Genomic DNA, 23,013 nt, shown 5'->3' on the forward strand with positions numbered 1-23,013 from the left:
TCGCGAATGAATCAAGTGTTAGCAGTCAACGATAACGATTTAGATGTGGTCGTTCAATGTGGGGTCAACTGGCAACAGCTCAATGAGGATTTAGAGCCGTATGGGTTAATGTTTGGCACTGATTGTGGACCGCTGGGGTTGATTTCTGGAATGATTGCCACCAATGCTTCTGGTATCAATGCTTCACGGTATGGAGCAATGTCTGCTAACGTGATTTCCGTGACGGCAGTGTTGGCAGATGGAACCGTGGTCAAGACTCGACAAAGGCCGAGAAAGACGTCGGCTGGGTACAACTTGACTAGCTTATTTGTTGGCAGCGAAGGCACGTTGGGGATTGTTACTGAAGCTGTAGTCAAGGTGTATCCAAAACCCAAAAGTGAATCGGTTGTTGTGGTACAATTTCCCCTGATATCGCATGCTACAAATACTGTTGCACAAGTGTTTCGCCTGGGAATACAGCNACCAACGGCGATTGAATTCTTGGATGCAAACATGATACATTGTTTGAATTACGGCGAGTACACCAGTGAACCAATGATGGAGGTGCCTACAATACTTTTCAAGCTCGGTGGAATAAACGATACAGTGGTGAAAGAAAGTGTTAAAGTTTTACAAGCGATAACAAAAGAGAATGATGCTTCTAGTTTTAAATTTGCTAGAAACAAACAAGAACAAGAGGAGCTTTTTTCTGCTAGGAAGAATGCATTGTACGCCTTGACCAGCTGGAGTCGTAGCGAAATTGATGAAGATGTGCGAATGTGGCCTACTGATATTGCCGTCCCATTATCTCGATTATCTCACGTTTTGACAATCATCAACGGGTGGATAGAAGATTCGCCTTTTAAATCAGCAATTGTTGCCCATGCAGGTGATGGAAACTTCCATGCAAGTGTCTTTTACAAGAAAGATCAACGTGATGAAGTTGAGCGGATGTTGAACAAGATGGTTGAGTTAGGTATAGCCAATGAAGGCACAGCTACTGGTGAACATGGAATTGGGAACTCGAAGCGCATTTTCCTACAATTGGAACTTGGTGAAGATACAATAGATATGATGAGAAAGATTAAAATGGCATTAGATCCAAACAGAATATTGAATCCTGATAAAGTGTTTAAAATTGATCCTGAAGATAATGGAAAGCATTGATATGTTTAAGGTAAACATGCATTTATTATGAAATAAAAGTTTGCGTACTGATTAATTTTATTGATAGATTTTGTATAGCTTGAATCATTAACATGAATACTGTTATGAAAGACGAGACTCGTATACAGTTGTGAAAGCGAAGCCAATATTGCCTACTTCTATTCCCTTTCGAGACGGTAGCATCACCAATACTGCATATAAATTGGTTATCGTAAATTTCACATCTCCTATTTTTCGAGCATCCCCTAAACAAAGAAAGAGATGACACTGCAGTTAGAGCAGACTGCATGACACTATTTCAAACGCTTTTATACTTTATTGTTAGTCAAGTTCTTGAAGTAATGCAAGACTGTATACTTCTTTTACTGTCTTGATAAACTCTGCCTAAGTGAAGAAAAAAAATTTTCTTTTGTTCTCCTTTTTTAATTTTTTTTATGCTTATCAATAGTATTGTATATTCTTGCAATCTTCTTTATTCAATCTTCTACTCTCTTCATACTCCGACAATACATGCATATATAGCCTTACACCACAAGAACTCATCTACGATAATACTATAAAAATAGCCTAGCACTTCAACTGACACTGATGAATAGTCACACCGATGCACGTCAACAAAGGCGATCGTTACTTTCAACTAGTCTAGCTGGAGAGAAAAATTTCAGCGCTTCTATACAATCACCACAACAGCAACAGCAACAGCAACAGCAACCAGAAATGTATTTTCAGCAGCTGCAGCAGGAGTATCATCCAATGTCTCATGAACATCCTATTTTGTGCATAAACGAAGAGAATGATAGGCAAGGTATACGGTATGCGGAACATCCTGAACCGCAACTCTTGGCTAGCTCCGTGGGCAAAGATCTAAATGGGAAGCTAATACCATCTTCGTCAACCATCTCGCTACTTTCATTGAATCAAGATATGTCTTCGAAATTTAACGAGCAACAATACCAGCAACAGCAACAACAACAGCTGTCCTTTATAATGCCAAAATCTTCACGAACAACTTCGTATTCAAATCTACAGAGACTACAACCTTACCAAAGGTCGGCTACGATGTCTCCACCAGTTCTGCAACTGTATTCACATCAACAACAGCTTCTAAGCATAGCAGCATCGCCCGATGGTGTGAGTTTACAACCATTGGAAATACCAACTGCCAATAACAATACACTACTATCAAATCCTGGAACAGTCCCCAATTCTCCAAATTTGGACCCAGTTTCTTTAGGTGGATCTCCTTCCCGGTTCTGGCTTTCTTCACAAACACCCCCAAGTTCAGCCACGTATATAATGAAGAGTAGAACAGGCCAGCAGGTGCCACTTCTTCTGCTGCTGCTGCTGCTGCTGCACTCTCAAGCACAATATGTCGTACACAAGAGTGCGGGTGGATCCATTTATGAGGCAAGAAACGGCGATGATTCTCCAGTGTTGAACCCAGTGCAAACGCCAACAGAGGATCCACCGATGACTCCGTTGTTTTTGAGCACTACAAATAATCTCAAACATGTTGATTACTTTAGTCACTACCATCCTAATCAGAGTGATTTGAAGGAAGACGTACTGGAAGAGGAGAAAGAAGAGGAAAAAGGGGAAGTAGCGAAGCAAGACGATAAATTGCACGAGGGTGAGAGATTTAGCGAGATTGTTGCCCTGGCGAGGAATATATATAGTTAGTACAGTACAGTACGTAATAGAGTAACAAACTGGAGGCGCCATTAGTATTCTAAAGAGCTTTGTTTTTGAAACATATCTCCCATTCTTTACCCCCAGATCTCTCAACGGCGACAAAGATTTTGCCGTCAAAGAAAAAAACCCAGAACAAAAATAAAGGGCAAGCAAATCACTCATTTTGCAACTACGAGGATGTCTACATACGACGGTATGTCCATAGAGTCTTGAGTCTTGAGTCTTGATAGCAATTTACTAACCTATATTTGAAGAAGAACATAACATTACACGCACACAACCCCAAGACACTCAACGACGAGGTAGAAATCATGAAACATTAAGCGGCATTATTGATTCGTTTATCCACCCTCATCAAACAAATCATGCCACCACTGCAACCTCAACTCTCGATGCTAGTTTTGCCGATTCTGCAAGCTCTCTTGAATCCTTATCTGCAGCATTAAATCAGTTGAGGACTTTGGATAATTCGGAAGTTGCCGATTCACTATTGAACATATTGGATTCCAACCCTAAACAAAAGGGAGTTAATCTGGAATTTTTGGACACATTGGAACGAGTTCCTGTTTCTCAATTATCAGACGATGAATTTTGTCCCATATGTACCAATCGGTTCAAAGAAGACAAGTACCCGTTAATTGTTAAATTACCGTGTGGTGTCAAAAATTCCAAGCACTTTTTCGATTTGGAATGTGTTGGACCTTGGTTAATGACAAATTCGACATGTCCCATGTGCAGAACCAATGTTTTAGAAGTTGAGGAGAATAGAAGGAAACGGATAGAAGAAGAGATTAGAAAAGCGCGGGAAGAGGATTCTGAAGAAGAAGCCGAAGAAGGTTGGGATGTTTACGGTTAATAAAAAAAAACAGTAGATTTATAATATTATATACAAGAGCAACAACTATAAAGCTTTCTTAAAATCATTTGATTGTAACAACTCCTTCACTTTTTGGGCAACTGGATCCTCTAATCCTTCATATGCTTGCGGTAATTCAAACTCTTCCAATTTGGCCAATTCTTCATTATAGTTCAGCCCCTCCCTCGCTATAACCGTGGCTTTCATATCAACATTGTTTAACTTGTATCTGTTGACATAACTCAACCATAAATCAACAACTTCGGGATTAGCATCGTAAGCCACCAATTGTTTGTTGTACGTTGTTCGATGGAAATTTTGCTTGGTCTTGGCTTGAGCAAATGGTGATTTAATAACGGTATATAATCTCTTCTCAGTCTTGAGGGAAGTTAATTTGGACATTGGGATACCCAAGTAATAAGCTGCTCGTAATGCAAATTCACCCATGCGAATTAAATCATCATCATTATAACCTCGTAAGTTCAATGTAGCTACCTTGTCGCCGTGTGTCTGTGGTAACCTCAAAGGTTTATACTGTAAGAGTTCAACATTGAGAGGGATTGGACGTTTGTGATTTTCGTGAATAGTGGTGTGTGAGCTTAATGTTTTGGGCGAATATGGCACTTGCTTTTGACGTAACTGTGATTGAAATTGTTGATTTTCAACTTGTTCTTGTTTGCTTTTGGAAACTAGTTCATCAGGAGTGAGAAATTGTTGAAGCAAGATACTTCTGGTAGTGAAGGATCGTATGCTACCCAGTAGCCTGTATGGTTGTAACATCTGGTATATAAACTGGTATTGATCTGGAGGAAAATTTTCAAAGCCCAAAGGTCAAAAGGTCAAAATTTTTTTTAATTTTTTTTTCCTCTCTTTCTCGTTTGATTGCAAAATTGGTAGAGAAAAATATTCACCGAGAATCAGCAGGAGGACATCACGCAACGCAATGGGGAAGACAAGCAAGGATAAACGAGATTTATACTACCGACGAGCCAAGGAAGATGGATATAGAGCACGTTCAGCGTACAAGCTACTCCAGCTAGACCAACAGTTTAACCTACTAAGCAACATCACTCGTGTCGTTGATCTTTGTGCAGCACCAGGATCGTGGTCCCAAGTGCTTAGCCATAAACTAGGGTCCAACCCAGATGCTAGAATTGTTGCTGTTGATTTACAACCAATGACTCCTATAGACCATGTGACCACGTTGCAAGCAGATATAACCCATCCCAGAACATTGCAACAGATCTTGGATTGCTTTAAAGAAGGAGATGCAGCTGGCAGTGGTGGAGGTAATGCCTTGGCGGACTTTGTATGCAGCGATGGAGCCCCAGATGTCACTGGGTTACATGACTTGGATGAATATGTGCAGCACCAACTTGTATGGTCGGCATTCCAATTAACCACGTGTATTTTGAAACCTGGTGGAGCCTTTGTGGCAAAGATTTTCCGTGGCCGTGATATCGATCTAATGTATAATCAATTGCTGAAGTTTTTCACAAAAATCTATTGCGCCAAACCTCGTAGTTCGAGAGGTACCAGTTTAGAAGCATTCATTGTATGTTTAGGATACAAGCCTATCCCCAACTGGACACCAAAATTGGATTTGAATCAACTGACAGATGAGTTTTTTGAAGGTGCTGGTATAAAGCGCAATGAGGATGTGTTTGATAATGACGAAAATGATGAGAGGTTGATTGTTGAGTTTATTGCATGTGGTGATATAGATGACATTGACTCAGATGCAACTTATTCGTTGGATCTCGATTCTGTTACATTAGACCCTGTTCAAAGGCCTACTGCACCCCCGTATAAAAAGGCCTTAGAAATGAAACGAAATGGTAAATTAGCAAGGAGATAAAGTTTGCATTATATATCTCTATCGAAATAAAATACTATATATATACGATATGCATCTCTAATTATCATTCTTCAATGGTTCTTCACCTTTCAAGACTAAAGCATCTGGTTTCAAAGTTGGAAACAACAACACTTCTCTAATAGTGTTTGAATCGGTCAAAAACATAGCCAAACGATCAATACCACAACCCCAACCAGCGGTTGGTGGTAAACCGTACTCTAAAGCATTACAGAAGGTTTCATCAACCATTTGTGCTTCATCGTCACCCTGTGCTTTTTGTCTAGCTTGTTCCTCGAATCTTGCACGTTGATCAAACGGATCGTTCAATTCGGTGTAAGCATTACAAATTTCTTTGGTTGCAACAAAGACTTCAAATCTTTCACACAATCCAGGAATGTTTCTATCCTTTTTAGCCAATGGCGACATCATTTGTGGGTGTCCAAAAATAAATGTTGGATTGATCGATGCATCCTCCAATTCACCAACTAATTTGTCCAACATTCTGGCGTTGGTCAATGGTGGTGAACATTCCAAGTTGTTGTCTTTCAAGACTTTTTTCAAAAATTCACCAGTTTCAGCAGTGTGCAATTGGTCACCAGCTGGAAACTTGACATTGTAAACTTTTTCCAATTCTTCAATCATATTAACTCTCTTCCATGGTCTTGAAAAGTCCAAGGTTAAAGTTTTGCCTTCTGGACCCTCTGGGTGGTAGGTGATTTTGTAATCACCAGTAATTTCTTTAACCATTTCTGAAAACATCAATTCGGTCATGTCCATTAAATCGTAGACATCAGCATATGCCTGATAGAATTCACATGTGGTGAACTCTGGGTTATGAGTCATATCGATACCCTCATTTCTAAATTGTCTACCAATTTCATAAACTCTATCCATACCACCTACAACCAACTCCTTCAAGAACAATTCTGGAGCAATTCTCATAAACATTTCCATATTCAAATCGTTGTGATGAGTGGTGAATGGCTTGGCAGTGGCACCACCAGCTATAACATTCAAAATTGGGGTCTCAACTTCAACGAAATCACGTTGGTCCAAAAACTTTCTGATAAATTGAATGATTTTAGATCTAACTCTAAATCTTTCTCTACTAGAATCGTTCATAATTAAGTCCAAGTAACGTTTTCTGTATCTAGCCTCTTGGTCTTTGAAACCATAATGTTCAGTAGGCAACATGTGCAAACATGGAGTTAATAATTGAACTTTTTGAGCAAATACTGATAATTCACCCTCACCACCTTTAGCAGGGGTGGTTCTTCCTGGATAACCAGTAACACCAATAATATCACCTCTTTTTAAAATGTCATGCATTTCTTCAAACGCTTCTGGTGACTCGGCATCTTGAGCTTGAGCCATGACTTGTATTTCAACTCCATCACCTTTCAAAACGTAAAACTTCAATTTGGATCCGGATTCCCTCTTGGTCATTATTCTACCAGTGACTTGAAGAGTGACATCTTTCAATGACTCTCCTCTTTTCAAGTGACTATACTCTTTGACAAAATCGGGCAATCTTTTGGTGACATCGAATTTGTGAGGATAAGGGTTAAAAGCAGATGGATCAGCATTGCTCTTTTCTCTCAACTCTTCAATTTGACGAGATCTGATCTCGTGGAATTGGTTAGGGTTCAAATCAGCAAATTCATTCTTCTTTTTAGATGACTTTGCTTGAGGAGCTGGTGCTTTTTGAGCTTTTTTAGCTTCAATAGCTCTTTGTTTTTGTCTTTTTTTCAACTCCGTTTTGGAGACTTGTTCACCAGTGACATCATCTAAGTATGTCTTTTGCACTTGTTCAGCAACTTTATCAACTTCAGACATGGTTTTTGAATCTTAATTAATGGTGAGTCAAAATGATGTGAAAATTAGCAGATTAAATTTTTTTTTTTCTTCTTCTTCTTCTTTCATTCAAAACTTTCCATCAATGAAAAAAAAATTTTTTTCAAGAGCTCTTGATAAGAGCCCCCATGCCTATACACCACAATATGCCAAATAAATATACTCCAGCTACTGTTGATACAGTCACTATATCGTCCTCGGTATTGTTATCATTACTCAGACATACATCAGAACATTATCCAGCTATTTTTTCTGGTGCCTTGTTGGGTTTTGAAGATGAAAAGACTGTTGATATCACTCATATTTTTCCATTCCCATACCCAGATCAATACGAAGGAGGCTCTTTCAAGTCCAAAAGTGGTAGTCAATACCAAAAAGACTTGTTAGAAAACTACAAAAAATTGGGATATGGTGTTGAGTTTCAAGGTTGGTTTCAATCTACCATGTCTGGTAATTTTGTCACAAGTCAATTGGTTGAAGCTGTAGCCCAACAACAATTACAAAATCCAAACATCTTTATCTTGATCCACGACATGTCTAGCATTGGTCAAGAAATAAATTTGAAAGCACTCAGGTTATCAACGGGCTTTATGAGCGCGTATGTTGATGGTAAATGGAAATCCAAGGATTTAGAAAAAAACAAGATCTCATATTTGAACATATTCGATGAATTGGAACTTGATGTACAGAAGCAAGCGTTAGTTGACTTGTACTTAGCATCAGCTAAGCCAGCATCTATATCTGAATCTGACTATAACGTCGTCAACTTGTTATCTAATTCCAACTCAACTGCTCAGTTGTTGGAATCCTTATATGGACAAGTGGACTCGTTTAATTATGACCAAAATAACTTCAACTACTATCAAAGGCAATATTCAAAAGAACAGAGCAAGATTCAACAATGGAAACAACAAAGAAAGTATGAAAACTTGGAAAGAGCTAAAAATGGAGAGAAGGAGTTGGAAACTGATGAATGGAAGTCACAATTTAGGTTACCAGCTGAACCATCAAGACTTAACAACATGCTTTACAGTCATTCTATTGATGTATTGGCCGATGATATTTTAAAGAAATGTGATGAAAAGTTGCAAAAGAGTTTTGCTATAAATAGAAAGTTGACTTCTTAAGTGTGTGTATTATGCTAAACAAATTGGTACATTAGAGGGAAGCTACTTAGATGTAGACAGTGTAGACTGATTTATTCATTCGGTATATCGGCCATTAGTTAACATTTACCTCTGATCTATTGGAACTGTATATAACCCATTTGTTTCCTTTTGTTCTATCTGATTTCTAATTTCTTTCTTTTTTATTTTTTTCTTTTTCTGACTCAGAATTAACCTGGAGGATTATTTTCTTTCTCTTGCAGCATAAGAGAGAAAACTACCCCCCATCTTTTCAACATACACTTACCATACCCGCCACTAGCCAATAGAAATAACACACTTTTAAATGAAATGGGTCCAAAATGTTTCTTACCAGATAAAGTCATTTTTATCTCAGCATATATCAAACACTAGCCTACGAGTGGCTGCGTTTGCAGTTGCCTTGTGTTCTTGTCTTGTATCTGGATCAATCTTACTATTCACCTTGTTTGGTCCATCTTTTCATGATGTACTTGGACTTTCATATCTCGAAATCAACTGGATTGCTTCCTTATCGGCAGGTGGAATGTACTTATGTTTGCCTGCCTTGGGCTACTTGTCTGACTGCTACGGGCCCTCAATTTTGTCATTTTTATCTGTATGGTTTTTCGTGCCTAGTTATGCCTTCAATAGCTACTTGGTAAAAAGTGGCTGCAACAAATTGGCATTATATTGTTGCACATTCTGCTTGATTGGGTTAGCCACTTCATCGTTGTATTTTTCAAGTTTGTTGACCTGTGCAAAGATTTTTCCCAAACATAAAGGATTGGCTATATCTTTACCCGTGACTTGTTATGGTCTAAGTGCATTAATTGGCTCGCAATTGCTCAAGTTGAAGTACTTTAGGATGATTTATCAGTTGAATCTGGAGATGTTGGATTTGGTAAAGGTTTTCAGCTTTTTCGCCTGGTTATACTTGATTATTGGAGTGCTAAGTTTCATATCCAGCTCCATTGTTCTTGTAGAACAAGACGTTATATTTGATTTAGAAGAGACTGACGTCGATGATAATACACCTTTACTAAATAATGACTTGACTCCCCAAAGGTCCACAAGATCCATTGACCCTCCAAACCACAAGAAAAGGTTCAAGCTTTTCTTGAAGGATTTATCCTCATGGGTGCTCCTAATGTCACTTGTGATGAATATTGGTCCAATGGAGAGTTATCAAAACAATTTAAGCTCCATTGATGCCATTTTGGAGCCGGTCAAGTCAGAGTCTAGCCTCTCAGATAAAGTAAGTGTATTAGCCACCTCATCTACCATAGCTAGGCTTGTATTTGGTGGATTGAGTGACTTGTTGGAAGTAAAGGGATACAGTTCGATACCTTTATTAATAGCTACGGTATTGTGTGGTATTGGGGGCCAATGGTTTAACAATGTTGTACTCAATGGTATATCATATGGAGGTATGTTTACTATTTACCCCACTATAGTAGCATCCGTGTGGGGGATTGATATTATGGGTTCCACATGGGGCTCTTTTATGGTTGCACCAGCAATCGGGTCAATTATGTTTTCCTTGTTTTATGGAAAAGTGGCTGATGCCGGTCAAAATGGTAACGACGCGGAGAGATTGCAGGTCTACTTCAAAACTACATCTTTCTCCTTATTGGTTAGTTGTATATTGGTATTGACAGCTTATAGAATATGGCGCAAAAGGGGCCAGTCATGTTGAATAGATCATCATAGACAAACAATTTTTTTTTCACCTCAACTTGAAAATAGGTCTAGGCCATTTGACGATAAATCAAAGCCTAGATTGTAACTGAAGCCAAGCTTCATATCCTCGGCAAACCTGTTAAACTTTTTCGTCTTCTCAATCCACGCGCTAGTAACAGTTTCTTCAGTTTCAATCATCTTTAATTGGGACCACAAATTCTGCCTACTCATTTCAGCAATTAGACCTTCGTCACTGAAGTCAAATAGTTTACCAGTTTTGGTTAATTGGTACACATCAAGCTTTTGACTAAATTTTTGCAACACTTCAAGTGGTAACTTGATTGCAGCCTCTTTGACAGCTTGGGTGTCATTGGCTGATAACAAGTATTGAAATTGATCGCACAACTTTATCGTAATCATATGCATCCCTCTCAACACTAGTGAGTACCTGTATTTTTTTGCTAGTTCTCCAAGTTTGATAGCCTGAGCATGCGTGTATATTTTCAATTGGTTCTCTAACTTGTAGAGAATCTCATGCTCAATACTCTTTTCACCATTGTCTGAAGTGGATGACTTTAAATGCATATAGCATTTCAACCTCAATCTGATGCCAGTAAAGACCATTAAATTAAAGTGCAAATAAAACTCAGTAAATTTGGCCAGGAGCAACATATTGAAACTTGAATTGGCATTCAGAAAGATATATGTATTTAAATCACCCAAATCCTGCAACAATATTGTCATTGTTTTAAGAAAGTATTTTGACAGCAAAAGGTGGTTAGACTGGCTTTCGTAATAGAGATGTAGGCAATAACATGTGTACGCTATGAATGGTTTCATTTCCATGTAAACCTGCATCAGAAAAACGTCCATAAACCCGGCAAGGGGTTGGTTGAACAATGGCTTTACATTTCCAAATGCTTTGGTTAATGTCAACTCCAACCCCTCCACCACTTTAATCACCTGATCTACTTGGAAGATATCACTTGCAATCAAATGATAATCTGCCAACTTTCTGCACGTCAAGTACACTTCGTGAGATCGATGAAATGAGTCAACAATGTCTTTCTCCATCTTGAGATCAAAGCAATTTACTGCCTCGATCAGAAATTCAGGTAAGGGGCAATCATATGTGAGAACGTCTGTTGATAATGTGGTTCCAAAAATTCCTGAACAAGCGATATCGACTCGAACGACAAAATGCCATATTTTACGACGTAGATTTTGCATCTTCGGGGTCTGGTCTTTGAAGCAAGCTGGATCTCTGTTCAATCCAAGAGCGTAGCAAAGCTGAATAATAGGTCCCAACTTGACTTGTGCGGTACTTCCCGTGAAAAATGCTTCTGGTGCAATAATCACATAGGATCTATACATTAGCCCTGCTTGTACAACAGTCAAGCTCTGTCGATAGGTTAAGTCAAACTCTTTTAATATGGTCTCTGCTGCTCTAACCGCATCATAAGTCACCAGGTACTGGCTTAGCAGTGATAGGCTGTTCCCATGCAAGTCCCATAGAGACAAATATGTTGACCTTAGCACAATTAATAGTATTGCCAATATGGCCAAATCGTCAGATGAATCGACATTTGGGAAGGTATTGATGTAGTTGTCATTTATTTGCGGTCCCAAAATTCTACTCAATGCGGACCTAAACTCTTGCTCATCTATAATTGGCATGAATGGGTATAGTGCTTGAAAGTAAATGTCAAGGAGTTTTTTACTTACCCATGCTGGTGGTATTAAGCTAAAGTAACAAGCAATGGGGTCTCTCAAGTCCACCTCGGGTGGAATAAATTGCAATCCATAGTGATTCAAGGCAATCTTTCTTTTCAATTCTTCGATATTTGTAGTTTCTTCTCCTTGAAATGGAATATAATAGTCACCAAGCATCATTCGAGCCTTCTCCTTAATCTCTCTTGTTCTAATATCATTGAGCTCACAAAGCAAAATAGACGACGTAAGCAAGTGTCCATCTTTCTCTCCATCTCGTGCCAAAAGATTATACAACAACTTTGATCCCCCTTCACGCCTCATCAAAAGCATATATGGAAACGGCCTATCTGACAACAATAATGGCTTTCCGTCGGTAAAGCTGTAGTTAAAGTTGGTTTGACCAGGTGTTGGGGTAGTAGCCGACCTTGGCCACGTGGTGGGGGGAATCGAGCTTGATCTGTTCCAATTAGATAGACGTTCAGTCTTTAGTTGATTCTCTAATTCTTGTACTCTTTGCTTGAGGAAATTGACTTCGCTTAAATTGGGGTCGTTTTGCGCCTCGCTTTGGTACAAGTCGGCCGCTTGGTCTGTATTTATGCTACCTAAGGATTGAGGACTTGTTGAAGACCCCGGTGTTACATAGTTGGATGCCCTTCTTCCTACCCAAGACTCGTTCTCTGATTTTATTGGCGGTATTTCAACAATTGAGATCGAATTGCTTGCACCTTGTCTTGATCTCGATTTCGAGGCATCTTTTGACTCCATTGCCAATGTATACAGGCAATCCCGTTTTAATCGGTGACATGTCTTACAAGGCTGTTCTCTGTCGCACTTGATCTTTCTTCGGCGACATCTGTCGCAACTCAACACTTTTCTATTTCGTGTCTGCATTAAGTAGTTTGGAAGAGTACTCATAGGAAAGAGAAAAACTGAAGAAAATTAACTTGATATATGTGCGGGAGGTGTTTTTTGTGAAGAATTTTCCTTTTTTGCCTACCGGAGTTAAACATTTTAGTAGGAGGGAGAAATATCACTAGCTAAGGCCAAGCCAACACTGGCTTTGGAAAGAGGGGGGGGGCACCTGCGCCACAATAACAGCCAAAATTACCATCTACACAGCTGTTCAAAATCCGTTCTCCCGCATAATGCAACACAAGTGTACTTTCGGAGTATAATCATTCTTTTGCGGAGATTAACTGCTGTTGTACAAACTATCTCCGCAGAGATAAATTACGTCAACATAAAATACGACAAAGCTAGTGGGATACATGAAAACGGAAATACACAGGTCTACATAGTAATCACATGCAAATAACGTATACTATTGAATTGGTTAGACTATATAGAAGTGATTAGCACCTACTATCGAACCCTCTCAATTTCGCTTGTTGATTCTTGACAATTAACACTCCATCTCGCACCAAGGTATCAACTACGATGCCTAAATTTTCGGGAAGACACACCCATTCGGTTGTTAACAAACTATTGAAAAAATTACTCAGAGATCTGATTATATCCCTTACTTGGTCTTTATTATTAACCGATCCTGATGTGCGATCTGATATTGCAAGGTATTTAATTAGAACTTTTTTCAAGTAACTGGAAAGAGTCCGCTGTAGTTCCAACGACTCGGCCCATTTCGAAGGCAATGGTGAAAGGAATTCTCGATCTATTGCTAAGCTCAATTCTTTAATCTGCTCTAATCGTGTAGCTCTCTGTTTCTTCAATTCATCTATATTCCCCGTGAAATCAAATTCGGCCTTTTTGCTTTCCTCACAAGGTTGTGCGATCTCCTTCTGCTTCTCTTGAATCATTTCCTCAAGAATTACTGAGGTTGCAGCTGTTGCAATTGTATCATTCTTTTCTGGTGTGTAAGGAATGCTGCCGTAGGAATCATATAAAGCTATGATATGCTTCTCGATGGAGACAGACTCGATTTTGTCAAACGACTCTATAGCTTTCTCTGCTTGTTTGGTATACTCTTGAATGCGTTTAAGGTCTTTAATTAAGCGACTAAGGTATGCCTCATCTAAGTCATTTTTCAGTGGCGGTTGATTCAATACCTGGATGAGTTTATCCATCAGTTAGTGGGCACCATTCGGTTGATCAAATTCGGATAAAAAAAGACCAAAAAAAAAATAAAAAAAATTTTGAACTTTGAAAGTTGAAAATTTACAAATCTGCAAAGTCAAAGTTACCTTCCAAAGACTACTCAATACACAACATGTCGACTATATCACCCTCAGCGCTTCAGAATCTTGATCCAGAAAGCAGAAAAGAGATGATGCAATTCGTCGAAGCTGAACAATCAAAGTCAAAAGTTCAATCATCGATACATAGCTTCACTGATATGTGTTTTAAGAAATGCAACAAAGATAAGCCAATAACATCTTCAACTTTGGATGCAAACGAAGAGCAGTGTTTGGTAAACTGTTTGAATAGGTTTTTGGATACAAACATCAAAGTTGTTGAAGCCTTACAAGGTAGATAAGTTGTTTTGGTTCCATTCAGATAGATCTTTGACTAATTAATCTTGTTTATAGAGTCCTGTATATCTTCAAATTCAGACAATTTATCACAGAAAATAGATAATTGCTTCAATGAGGACATATTTCTTTGGATGTCCTCAGACAAGCCTTTGATGTTGTATGTTTCAACTCTCTTTCGTAGTATATAATATGCCCCCATTAGATCGTAGATAAAAGTGTAAACCAAAGGCGACTCGAGTTGTATAATAGCATTCTCCACTTCTAATGCATGCTGGATAATTGACGGCAGTTGCTCCAAGATACCGACATTCGTAATGATTTGATTCAAAGTGTAAAAGATTTTAGTTATACTTACTAGCACGGTGATTCCAATGTGACTAATACACACGCTTAATTGGTCTAGTAGAAAGGACGCTAGCTTTGGGTAGCTAACCACATGACTTATGGAGGATAGAATCGTGGCAATAGTTTCAATGAAGTTCAAATCAGTGCCAAATTCGCTATCGAGTCTGTAGATACATGGATATGCCACAGATAGTAACAGAAACGAGTCAGTCTCTGGTGTTATGCTGGGTATGTGGTTCAAACATTTTGCCAAGTTTTGTTGCAACGGTTCAATCAAGTTCCTTATAGAAGGTGTGTCTTGTATTTGCAAGTGCTCTAGCAATTTGCATGCTTGGATCTTAGCCGGGATATCGAACTGTAAGGTGTCAATGATTAGCAAGAGAGTCAACTTGCATATCTCCTTATCTTGATTGTTTGTGACGTCTATCAAAAACCATGCCTGCGCTAGTGTAGATGCATCAAATTTCTGATCTTGGAAAGAGGGTCGAGGTTTCAAAGCCAGTTGTTTGCCTCGGCCCCAATGTGCCACTTTTTCAATATTTTTCAACCGCGGACAAAAGTCGTCCTGAATGAATGGATAAAGATACTGATCAATGTCCTTGGTTTGTACAATGGCTTCGACTATCAGTGCATTGGCCTCTGAACACCAAGCTAAGTTTGGATTTGCGTGTAAAGCTATTGCTCGCACAACATCCAAATTCCAATATGACGAGTCCTCTAGAGCTCTAAGATCATGTTGGTACTTTTCCGGGGACTGTGGGATATTTTTCAAACTCTTGAGGATTCCTTCAAGGCCAATTTCCGCAGCAGTTGTTGGTATCTCTTCAATCTTCATGTTGTGGAGCCAGAAGGTGTATTGATGGGGGAAACTTTGAAATAAAAAGAAAAAAAAAATCAATATCAAACCAAATTAGATCCCACCTTTGTAAATGAGGAACATCATTCAATTGTCCAAAGAAGTCAAAAATGCACTCAATCTTAGAAAACCTGTAGTTTCACTCGAGTCAACTATAATCTCACATGGTCTTCCTTACCCGAAAAATCTTGAAATGGCTAGATCTGTCGAAGAGATTTTACGTGATCACAAGGTAACGCCAGCTACTTGTGCATTCATAAATGGTATACCTCATGTAGGGTTATCAGTATCGCAGATCCAGAAATTTGCTGAATCACCTCGCCACTCAATTACAAAAGTCTCACGCCGTGATATAGGTTATGTTATGGCCAACAAATTAAATGGTGGCACAACAATTGCCCTGACTATGATTTTATCCCACTTGGCAGGGATTAAGTTTTTTGCCACTGGTGGTTTAGGTGGAGTGCATCGTGACGTACCAGGAAACTTTTCCATGGATGTTTCTGCTGATTTGACCGAATTGGGACGTACTCCAGTCAGTGTTATATGTGCAGGGCCTAAATCGATTTTAGATATTGAAAAGACATTGGAATTCTTGGAAACTCAAGGGGTATTTGTTGGCACATACAACGAAGATGGGAAGCCAGCTGAAGACTTGAAGTTGCCAGGCTTTTACTGTCGAGAATCTTTAGCTGCATCGCCATTTGGATTTGATAGCTTTGCAGGTGCTGCTTCCATTGTCCATAATCAAAATTTGATGGACTTGCAATCGGGAAATGTATTTTGCATTCCACCGCCAAAAGCTACAGCATTAGATTCGAACTTTATCAATGAAATAATTGATAAAGCGAACAGGAAAGCTAGAGTCGAGGGTATTTCCGGTAAACAGTTGACTCCCTTCTTGCTTAGCGAGATTGCCCATGCGACAAAAGGGAAATCTGTTGATTGTAATATAAGCCTTGTCAAGAACAATGCGAGAGCTGCAGCTCAGATAGCAAATGAGTATTACAAATTGGTATGTTAATGAAGTTTCTTTTCATAAGACGAAGGTACTGACCACATGTGTAGGAGAGTTTGACCCCAACGGCATTGGTCAGTGGCAATGAGGATACAGCTTCTGAAAAGGGTAGAAGTAATCAATCAGAGTCAGACAGAGCTGTGCAAGGCAGTAATCCCATAAGGTTATTAGTTGTCGGTTCAGTTGCTTTAGATACCATAAGTACGATATCAACCAAACCAAAGCTTAAAGACTCAAACATTGGTAAAATTACAAACTCTATTGGAGGGGTTGGCTATAATCTAGCTCTAGCTAGCAGCTACGTCTCTGAGAATACCAGGCTTATCTCTCGCGTGGGGACTGATTTTGCTGGTGACACACTAATCCACCAAATTGAAAAAGAAGGTATTGTAAACCTGACATTTACAAGAGGTTTAGGAAACAGTGCTCAATATTCATGTGTACATGATGATAAAGGCGATTTGATTGTAGCGTGTGCAGACATGTCCATTATAGAAGAGCCGGGGTTTCTGGAACAAGTCATTGATGAAATTACTCATCAAAAACCTAACTTTGTTCTTATGGACTGTAATTTGTCATCAGATGCGATGAGCAGTATAGTTGAGCATTTCCAGGGCCAAAAAAATGGAGCGCCTGGCTTTATTATTGAGCCGACATCATATATCAAGGCCCAACGATTATCGCAAGTAAATTCAGCAGTTTTTCCCCATAATAAAATTAAATTGATTACACCGACAGTTGAAGAGTTAAACACAGTCTATGAATCATTGGAGAAAACTTATAAACTTGATCTTGAAAAATGGTTTCCTATCCTTGATGCCATGAACATCAATGGTGCAATGAGGGATAAGTTGATGAAACTTGATTCAAAGTTGTGTGCAAGGGGCGTTTTCCAACAATGTTTCCACCTTTTACCATTTTATCAAAATATATTGGTCAAATTGGGTGACAAGGGGATCTTGATGGTTAGTTTAGTTACTAATCATACTGATTTGAAAAGTATACCAACAACGTCAAAGTACAGACCTACTGCAACAGTAGTTAATGATGCGGATAGCAAGTTGGGAGTCGTAGTGGAATACTTTGATGTTCCTATAGAGAATCAGAATTTGTCAGTGGTGAATGTGACTGGTGCCGGAGATACTATGGTGGGATATTTGGCTGCAAAATTGGCTAATCTCAACAATGAGGAAAACTGGTTGAATAGTGAGGTTAGATCGTGTGAACAGGTTTGGACCAAGTGGGAGAGTATACACAAGGCGCAATTGGCTAGTGGATTAACCTTGATGAGTGAAAAGTCGGTTAGTGAAAAGATATCAAGTTTATAAGTTCCTGCAATTGGTGTTGGGCATAACTGAGGTACAACAAAGCTTTACATTGAACGGTGAGAATCCCCATTGCACAATATGTAGACTGGTTTAGTAGGTTTTAACAATTACATTCTCTGAATATTGTCTGCGCGAATTTTTAGGTAGCATCGGCTCAAAAAATAGTTCCTCTTTCTCTCATTGCCCCGGTTATTACCAATTCAAATGCGCAACTTTTTCTTTCTTATTGATCACCTGCTTTTTCCCAGAATAATAAAGCCTTTCGTAACCACGTTAACACACACATACAATTAGATCAAAATGTTTAGAACAATACTTAGAACCAAACCGGTGAGATATGTGCCTGCACTAGCCGTGTCGGCTTATGCAATCCATTACCAATTGCAGCAATTTCATCATCAACAGCAACATATCATTAATTTAGATTCGCAACAAGACAGCAATGCCGTTGTGGGTATTGCTGGCCTGGAAGTGCGTAAGCCATTTGCTACATACACCGATCAGATCGACGTTGATAATTCTATATCGTCTTTCCCCACCGTGATCTCCAAAGCTGAGTATTCTTCAGAGCCATTTGAATTGGTGGGGCACGGTGTTCGGTCAGTGACGTTTATTGGGTTTAAAGTGTATGGAATTGGCATTTATATTGCTCAGCAAGATATACCTAAGACCATCAAGATTTTAAAAGATTTCTCCATCAATAACCCAGTATTGCCTGATGATGACAGTTTAGTTGGAGTAGCCAAGGCCATCATCGATAACCCATCAGAATCCGACCAAGTTGCCTATGACATGTTGGATAACGGAGTCCGGTTCTTGGCTAGGTTATCACCAGTAAGAAACACTGATTTCAACCATATGAAGGATGGATTAATCAAAAGTATCTTGTCGGGCCATCAAGATAAAGATACAAAGCAACAATTGAATGAAGGATTGGATGAGTTGCGTCAAATTTTCACAAAAGTTAGAGGATCAGTACCCAAGAATGATATATTGGTATTGGAGATGTTGCACAATGGCGGGTTGGGGTTGAGTTATGTCAATCAAAAGCTGGGTGAAGTGAAGCCAATGGGAATTGTGACGAACCCATTGATTGGTAAGACTTTGATGTGGAAATACCTTAGTTCGACTAAACCTTTGAGTGAATCTTTGAGAGAAAGCTGTACTACTGGATTTGGAGCAATTTTGGACCATTATGGAAGTGGGAAAAGATAAATGGAAAAGCCCTTCGTTTGTAGTACGGGTGTTTCTCGCATTTTGACTGATTTTTTGATTGGCTTTAACTTTTATTTTGGATTGAGTTATATATGTGACAACTATACGAGCCTGCTCGGGAAAAAGACACAGACAATTGAATAAGAGCTTTATACCTCTTTGCACCTAGACTCTTATGTTCTACAAACTATCACCTCTCTATTCCCTGTAATTAGTATTAGTAATTGTCCCTAAAAACCTAAATTATATAAAATAAACCTCAAAGAAAAAAGACCAACAAATAGCCGGTAGTTTTCTGTTGTTGTTTCTGCTGTTGGACAACTCTACATAATAATAGATTCTTGTTCAACATTGGCTGAAATAGATTTGTGTGGTAAAACTTTAGCACCATTGACGTAAATTTCATTCTTAACTTCAACATCATCACCCAAAACAGTGACACCATCAGTTCTAGCCCATTTTCCGATTCTCGAGTTCCATCCAACAATGGTGGAGTTAACCCAAGCATGGTCATTGACAGAGGAATTGGCCAAAAGTACTGATCTCTTGATTCTGGCACCTTCACCAACAACGACATTTGGACCAATGACAACGTTGGGTCCAATCAATGCACTTGGGTGGATTTTGGCAGTTGGGTCAATCAAAACATTACCACCATTTACAAATTTCTCATTGGATAATCTTTCTGGGTGTTTTTTGGATAATGAAGTCAAGTATAAGCAAGTACCACTAAGGAAATCCTTTGGTTGACCAACATCCATCCAAAAGCCTTCTAAATCAAAGGAGTATAATTGTTTCTGTTCAACCAAGATTGGGAAAGTTTCCTTTTCAATTGAAGTTGGTTTCATGTCAATCAAATCAATGACTGATGGGTTTAAAATGTACAAACCGGCATTAATTCTGTTACCAACAAATTCAACTGGTTTTTCAACGAATCTGTCAATCAAGTTTGGTGTGTCTCTGTCGTGAACAATAACACCATATTTACTTGGTTCATCAACTTTAGTAGCAACAATAGTACCTGCAGCACCATGAGCTTTGTGGAAATCAGCTAACTCCTTGAATGGGTATTCACAAATGACATCACTGTTTAAAACAAAGAATGGAGAATTGTCCTTTTTCAAGACTTTTTCAGCCAACTTCAATGGACCAGCAGTTCCCAAAGGTTCTTCTTCAACACTAAAGGTGATTGATACACCGTATTCTTCTTCGTATTTCTTTAAAGTGGAAACCATAACTTCTGGTCTGTAGTTGACAGCAAGAACGATATCAGTGACACCAGCAGCAGCCAAAGCTTCAATTTGATGCAAAATCATGGGTCTGTTACCAAATTCAACCAATGGTTTTGGTAAAGTTAAAGTCAATGGTCTCAATCTAGTACCATAACCTCCGACTAAAATCAATCCTTTCATAGTAATTATAGATGTGTGCGTAAGTAGAAGTGTAAAAGTGTAGCTAAAGCTTTAAGTGGATAAAGTGAGTGAAATGTATTAAGATGATATGTTTTAATACGTTTATAGTAGTACCTTCAATAAGTAAGTAGTTTCCAACTGATAGAGGTCAAAGAGGGAAAAAGAAGAAGAAAAGGAAGAAAGGAAGTAGAAAAAAATTTTATAGAATATGAAATCTCCTCTGGTGGTATATTTATATTCGTTGTTGAAGAAAAAAAAAAAAAACAAAAAAAAAGGATTTCAGGGGACAAAATTAATAAGAGAAAAATAAAAAATAAAAAAACACGTACAAACAAAATACAATAATAAAGGAAAAAAAACTAAAACTAAAATCATTTTACGTGTGTGTGAGACAGAAATTAAAGTGGCAGAGAAAAAAAAAAAAAAAGAAGCACACGTTGATGGTTGAATTAGACTGCTAACAGTAGTAGTAATAGTAGTAGTAATAGTAGTAGTGTTGGTTATTTATATACAGTAGACACTTAAATACATCATCAGCATCATACACACTTCACTGTAAGGACTTTTGATGTATTTCCTATCCATACCCAGCTTCAGCTGCTAATATGTTTTCTTTCAATACTCTTCCTACAAATAACGTGTTGTATTGTTCGTATTGTTTATTTATATTTATTTATTTTTGGGTTTGTGTGTGGTAAAAGGTAGTGTACTATTGCTTGATTTGAGGTAGTGCACTAAAAATACTGCACATTATTTATAAACTGCCAGCATTTATATATTTATGCATTACAATGGGGCGTTAAAATTCTTGTGGCTTTGTTTTTGTTGCAAAATACAAATGTGATACGTGTCATCTTAATACTAGAAAATAGCACAACTACACAAGCCATGTGGCTAACACATGTGTTTGTTTATCCCAGCAACTACTTATACCACGGGGTTGAACTGATATCAAAGGTAAACCACATGTTCGATACCACTACTATTTGGCAGAAGCATTCAATTTTGGTTACGTAGGAAAGAAAAGAAAAAAAAGAAATTAAAATACCATCAAACGTCACACGTTTCATGTGATCGACCCCCCTCACCTCCCTCATCTCCCCTTCATTCCTTCACCCCGCCCTATCACCGACTACTATTTTTACGTATCCCTTTGTTTACTCTATTTCAATTTACGCCTGGTGCTCTCCCAACCTTAAGTAAAGTGATGTCCTCTTCGGAAGTTTTCTTGTCTTGCAACCCATATTCACTCCTAAAGTGGAGAATAGTCACAAAAATTTCCCCTTTTTTGTTGCGTATAAACGATCGCATACTCAAACATATCTTTCCAGTTGTTCTCCACTTACTCTTACAAATTTACACTCAGCTGGTACAGTTTTCCTCTTTTCGTATACATGCTGGTGAAAGCTCGTGTTTGCACAAAAAGTGGTATACTGCATACAATAACTTTAAAAAAGAAAGAAAAAATTAATCCGATTTAAAATTTTGTTTTGTCTTTTTTCCGTAAATCTAGCAAGAATTTTCGATTGTAAAGTTACCTTGAAGGATATTGTTTTATGTTCATAATTGACCTCTAATACTTTTAGCAGTTGTTAGTAGCAACTCAGAGAGACACTAGATTTATGTAATTGGATGAACTCAAACGCTGCAAGGTCTAATTTCTTTTGACGCGTGAGGAAGTAATAATAAGATTTTAGGCTCATAACCAATAAAACTTTCCCAGTTTTAAACCCAAACGCTTCCCTCCCTAATGATCATCAACCATTCATATCGTGTTTCAATTTTTCAACAATATGTGATCTACAGAACTTCTTACTAACGTAACAGCGGTTTTCTCTCTTTGTGTTTTTGGCACACAAATACGTCTTAATAAGCAAAAATTGTATCAACTTTTGGATGTTTTAGGACGTGTTTTGTGGATTTTTCTTTCAGCCTTGAAGAATTTAGTTTGAAACAAAACTATAATTCAGTTTTAGGAGCAATGAACTCCGATCTCGATTGTCGATATGATGTTATTGTGGACTTGTATTGTCGTAACTTATACGTGACACGACACAAATAGGATCCAATATACAGATTCTTCATTTGGTGTTTTCAACATTCCCATTATATATCCAAACATATTCTATTTATTGTCACGGTACTAGAAGTAGTTGAGCTTGAGCTTTTAAAACCTATGCAATGCGTTACAAGTGGTAGAATACATTGTGTGTCCCGTTTATAAGTGCTCAATGTACTTCGAGATAAATGATATATATTTTCTACAACTCGTTCATTCTGTCCCAAGAGGGAATGAAAGTTCTATATTTTAGTTAATTAATAGTATAAAAAGAGCAGCACAAAAAGCCTAAACCGTGAAGGTACGCAGCCTGACTTACCATCTCATTTCCAGGGCTAAACAAGCGCCTACCTTCTTACGGATAT

The 23,013-nt window shown here is 38.4% G+C and overlaps 13 protein-coding genes across 13 annotated transcripts; 8 read left to right on the forward strand and 5 right to left on the reverse strand. All coding sequences in view use genetic code 12, as the record gives it.

The window, feature by feature from the left end:
* Positions 1-6: 6 nt before the first annotated feature.
* DLD2 (D-lactate dehydrogenase) lies at positions 7-1,146 on the forward strand (the record flags this gene model as incomplete). Its single annotated transcript, XM_051816018.1, has 1 exon — positions 7-1,146. One exon carries the CDS (start codon positions 7-9, stop codon positions 1,144-1,146), a length of 1,140 nt encoding a protein of 379 aa, XP_051670562.1.
* Positions 1,147-1,734: 588 nt separating this feature from the next.
* Positions 1,735-3,694, forward strand: CANMA_003807 (uncharacterized protein; the record flags this gene model as incomplete). Its single annotated transcript, XM_051816019.1, has 2 exons — positions 1,735-2,776; positions 3,093-3,694. 2 exons carry the CDS (start codon positions 1,735-1,737, stop codon positions 3,692-3,694), a joined length of 1,644 nt encoding a protein of 547 aa, XP_051670563.1.
* A 45-nt stretch (positions 3,695-3,739) lies between these two features.
* Positions 3,740-4,474, reverse strand: CANMA_003808 (mitochondrial 37S ribosomal protein uS10m; the record flags this gene model as incomplete). Its single annotated transcript, XM_051816020.1, has 1 exon — positions 3,740-4,474. The coding sequence occupies one exon, from the start codon at positions 4,472-4,474 to the stop codon at positions 3,740-3,742; it is 735 nt and encodes a 244-aa protein (XP_051670564.1).
* A 163-nt stretch (positions 4,475-4,637) lies between these two features.
* CANMA_003809 (tRNA methyltransferase) lies at positions 4,638-5,552 on the forward strand (the record flags this gene model as incomplete). Its single annotated transcript, XM_051816021.1, has 1 exon — positions 4,638-5,552. The coding sequence occupies one exon, from the start codon at positions 4,638-4,640 to the stop codon at positions 5,550-5,552; it is 915 nt and encodes a 304-aa protein (XP_051670565.1).
* A 57-nt stretch (positions 5,553-5,609) lies between these two features.
* Positions 5,610-7,388, reverse strand: KRS1 (lysine--tRNA ligase; the record flags this gene model as incomplete). Its single annotated transcript, XM_051816022.1, has 1 exon — positions 5,610-7,388. The coding sequence occupies one exon, from the start codon at positions 7,386-7,388 to the stop codon at positions 5,610-5,612; it is 1,779 nt and encodes a 592-aa protein (XP_051670566.1).
* Positions 7,389-7,552: 164 nt separating this feature from the next.
* On the forward strand, positions 7,553-8,533 carry CANMA_003811 (uncharacterized protein; the record flags this gene model as incomplete). The annotated part of the gene is made up of 1 exon (XM_051816023.1): positions 7,553-8,533. One exon carries the CDS (start codon positions 7,553-7,555, stop codon positions 8,531-8,533), a length of 981 nt encoding a protein of 326 aa, XP_051670567.1.
* Positions 8,534-8,858: 325 nt separating this feature from the next.
* On the forward strand, positions 8,859-10,229 carry CANMA_003812 (uncharacterized protein; the record flags this gene model as incomplete). The annotated part of the gene is made up of 1 exon (XM_051816024.1): positions 8,859-10,229. The coding sequence occupies one exon, from the start codon at positions 8,859-8,861 to the stop codon at positions 10,227-10,229; it is 1,371 nt and encodes a 456-aa protein (XP_051670568.1).
* A 35-nt stretch (positions 10,230-10,264) lies between these two features.
* On the reverse strand, positions 10,265-14,007 carry MRR2 (Mrr2p; the record flags this gene model as incomplete). The annotated part of the gene is made up of 2 exons (XM_051816025.1): positions 10,265-12,757; positions 13,450-14,007. The coding sequence occupies 2 exons, from the start codon at positions 14,005-14,007 to the stop codon at positions 10,265-10,267; spliced, it is 3,051 nt and encodes a 1,016-aa protein (XP_051670569.1).
* Positions 14,008-14,150: 143 nt separating this feature from the next.
* On the forward strand, positions 14,151-14,417 carry TIM8 (protein transporter; the record flags this gene model as incomplete). Its single annotated transcript, XM_051816026.1, has 1 exon — positions 14,151-14,417. The coding sequence occupies one exon, from the start codon at positions 14,151-14,153 to the stop codon at positions 14,415-14,417; it is 267 nt and encodes an 88-aa protein (XP_051670570.1).
* Positions 14,418-14,449: 32 nt separating this feature from the next.
* CANMA_003815 (uncharacterized protein) lies at positions 14,450-15,595 on the reverse strand (the record flags this gene model as incomplete). Its single annotated transcript, XM_051816027.1, has 1 exon — positions 14,450-15,595. One exon carries the CDS (start codon positions 15,593-15,595, stop codon positions 14,450-14,452), a length of 1,146 nt encoding a protein of 381 aa, XP_051670571.1.
* Positions 15,596-15,809: 214 nt separating this feature from the next.
* Positions 15,810-17,962, forward strand: CANMA_003816 (uncharacterized protein; the record flags this gene model as incomplete). The annotated part of the gene is made up of 2 exons (XM_051816028.1): positions 15,810-16,631; positions 16,688-17,962. 2 exons carry the CDS (start codon positions 15,810-15,812, stop codon positions 17,960-17,962), a joined length of 2,097 nt encoding a protein of 698 aa, XP_051670572.1.
* Positions 17,963-18,262: 300 nt separating this feature from the next.
* Positions 18,263-19,177, forward strand: CANMA_003817 (uncharacterized protein; the record flags this gene model as incomplete). The annotated part of the gene is made up of 1 exon (XM_051816029.1): positions 18,263-19,177. One exon carries the CDS (start codon positions 18,263-18,265, stop codon positions 19,175-19,177), a length of 915 nt encoding a protein of 304 aa, XP_051670573.1.
* A 323-nt stretch (positions 19,178-19,500) lies between these two features.
* SRB1 (mannose-1-phosphate guanylyltransferase) lies at positions 19,501-20,589 on the reverse strand (the record flags this gene model as incomplete). The annotated part of the gene is made up of 1 exon (XM_051816030.1): positions 19,501-20,589. One exon carries the CDS (start codon positions 20,587-20,589, stop codon positions 19,501-19,503), a length of 1,089 nt encoding a protein of 362 aa, XP_051670574.1.
* Between the last annotated feature and the right edge of the window lie 2,424 nt (positions 20,590-23,013).

The sequence above is a fragment of the Candida margitis genome (genome assembly GCF_024628925.1).
Source record: "Candida margitis strain CBS 14175 chromosome Unknown scaffold51, whole genome shotgun sequence".
Classification (NCBI taxonomy): Eukaryota; Fungi; Ascomycota; class Pichiomycetes; order Serinales; family Debaryomycetaceae; genus Lodderomyces; species Lodderomyces margitis.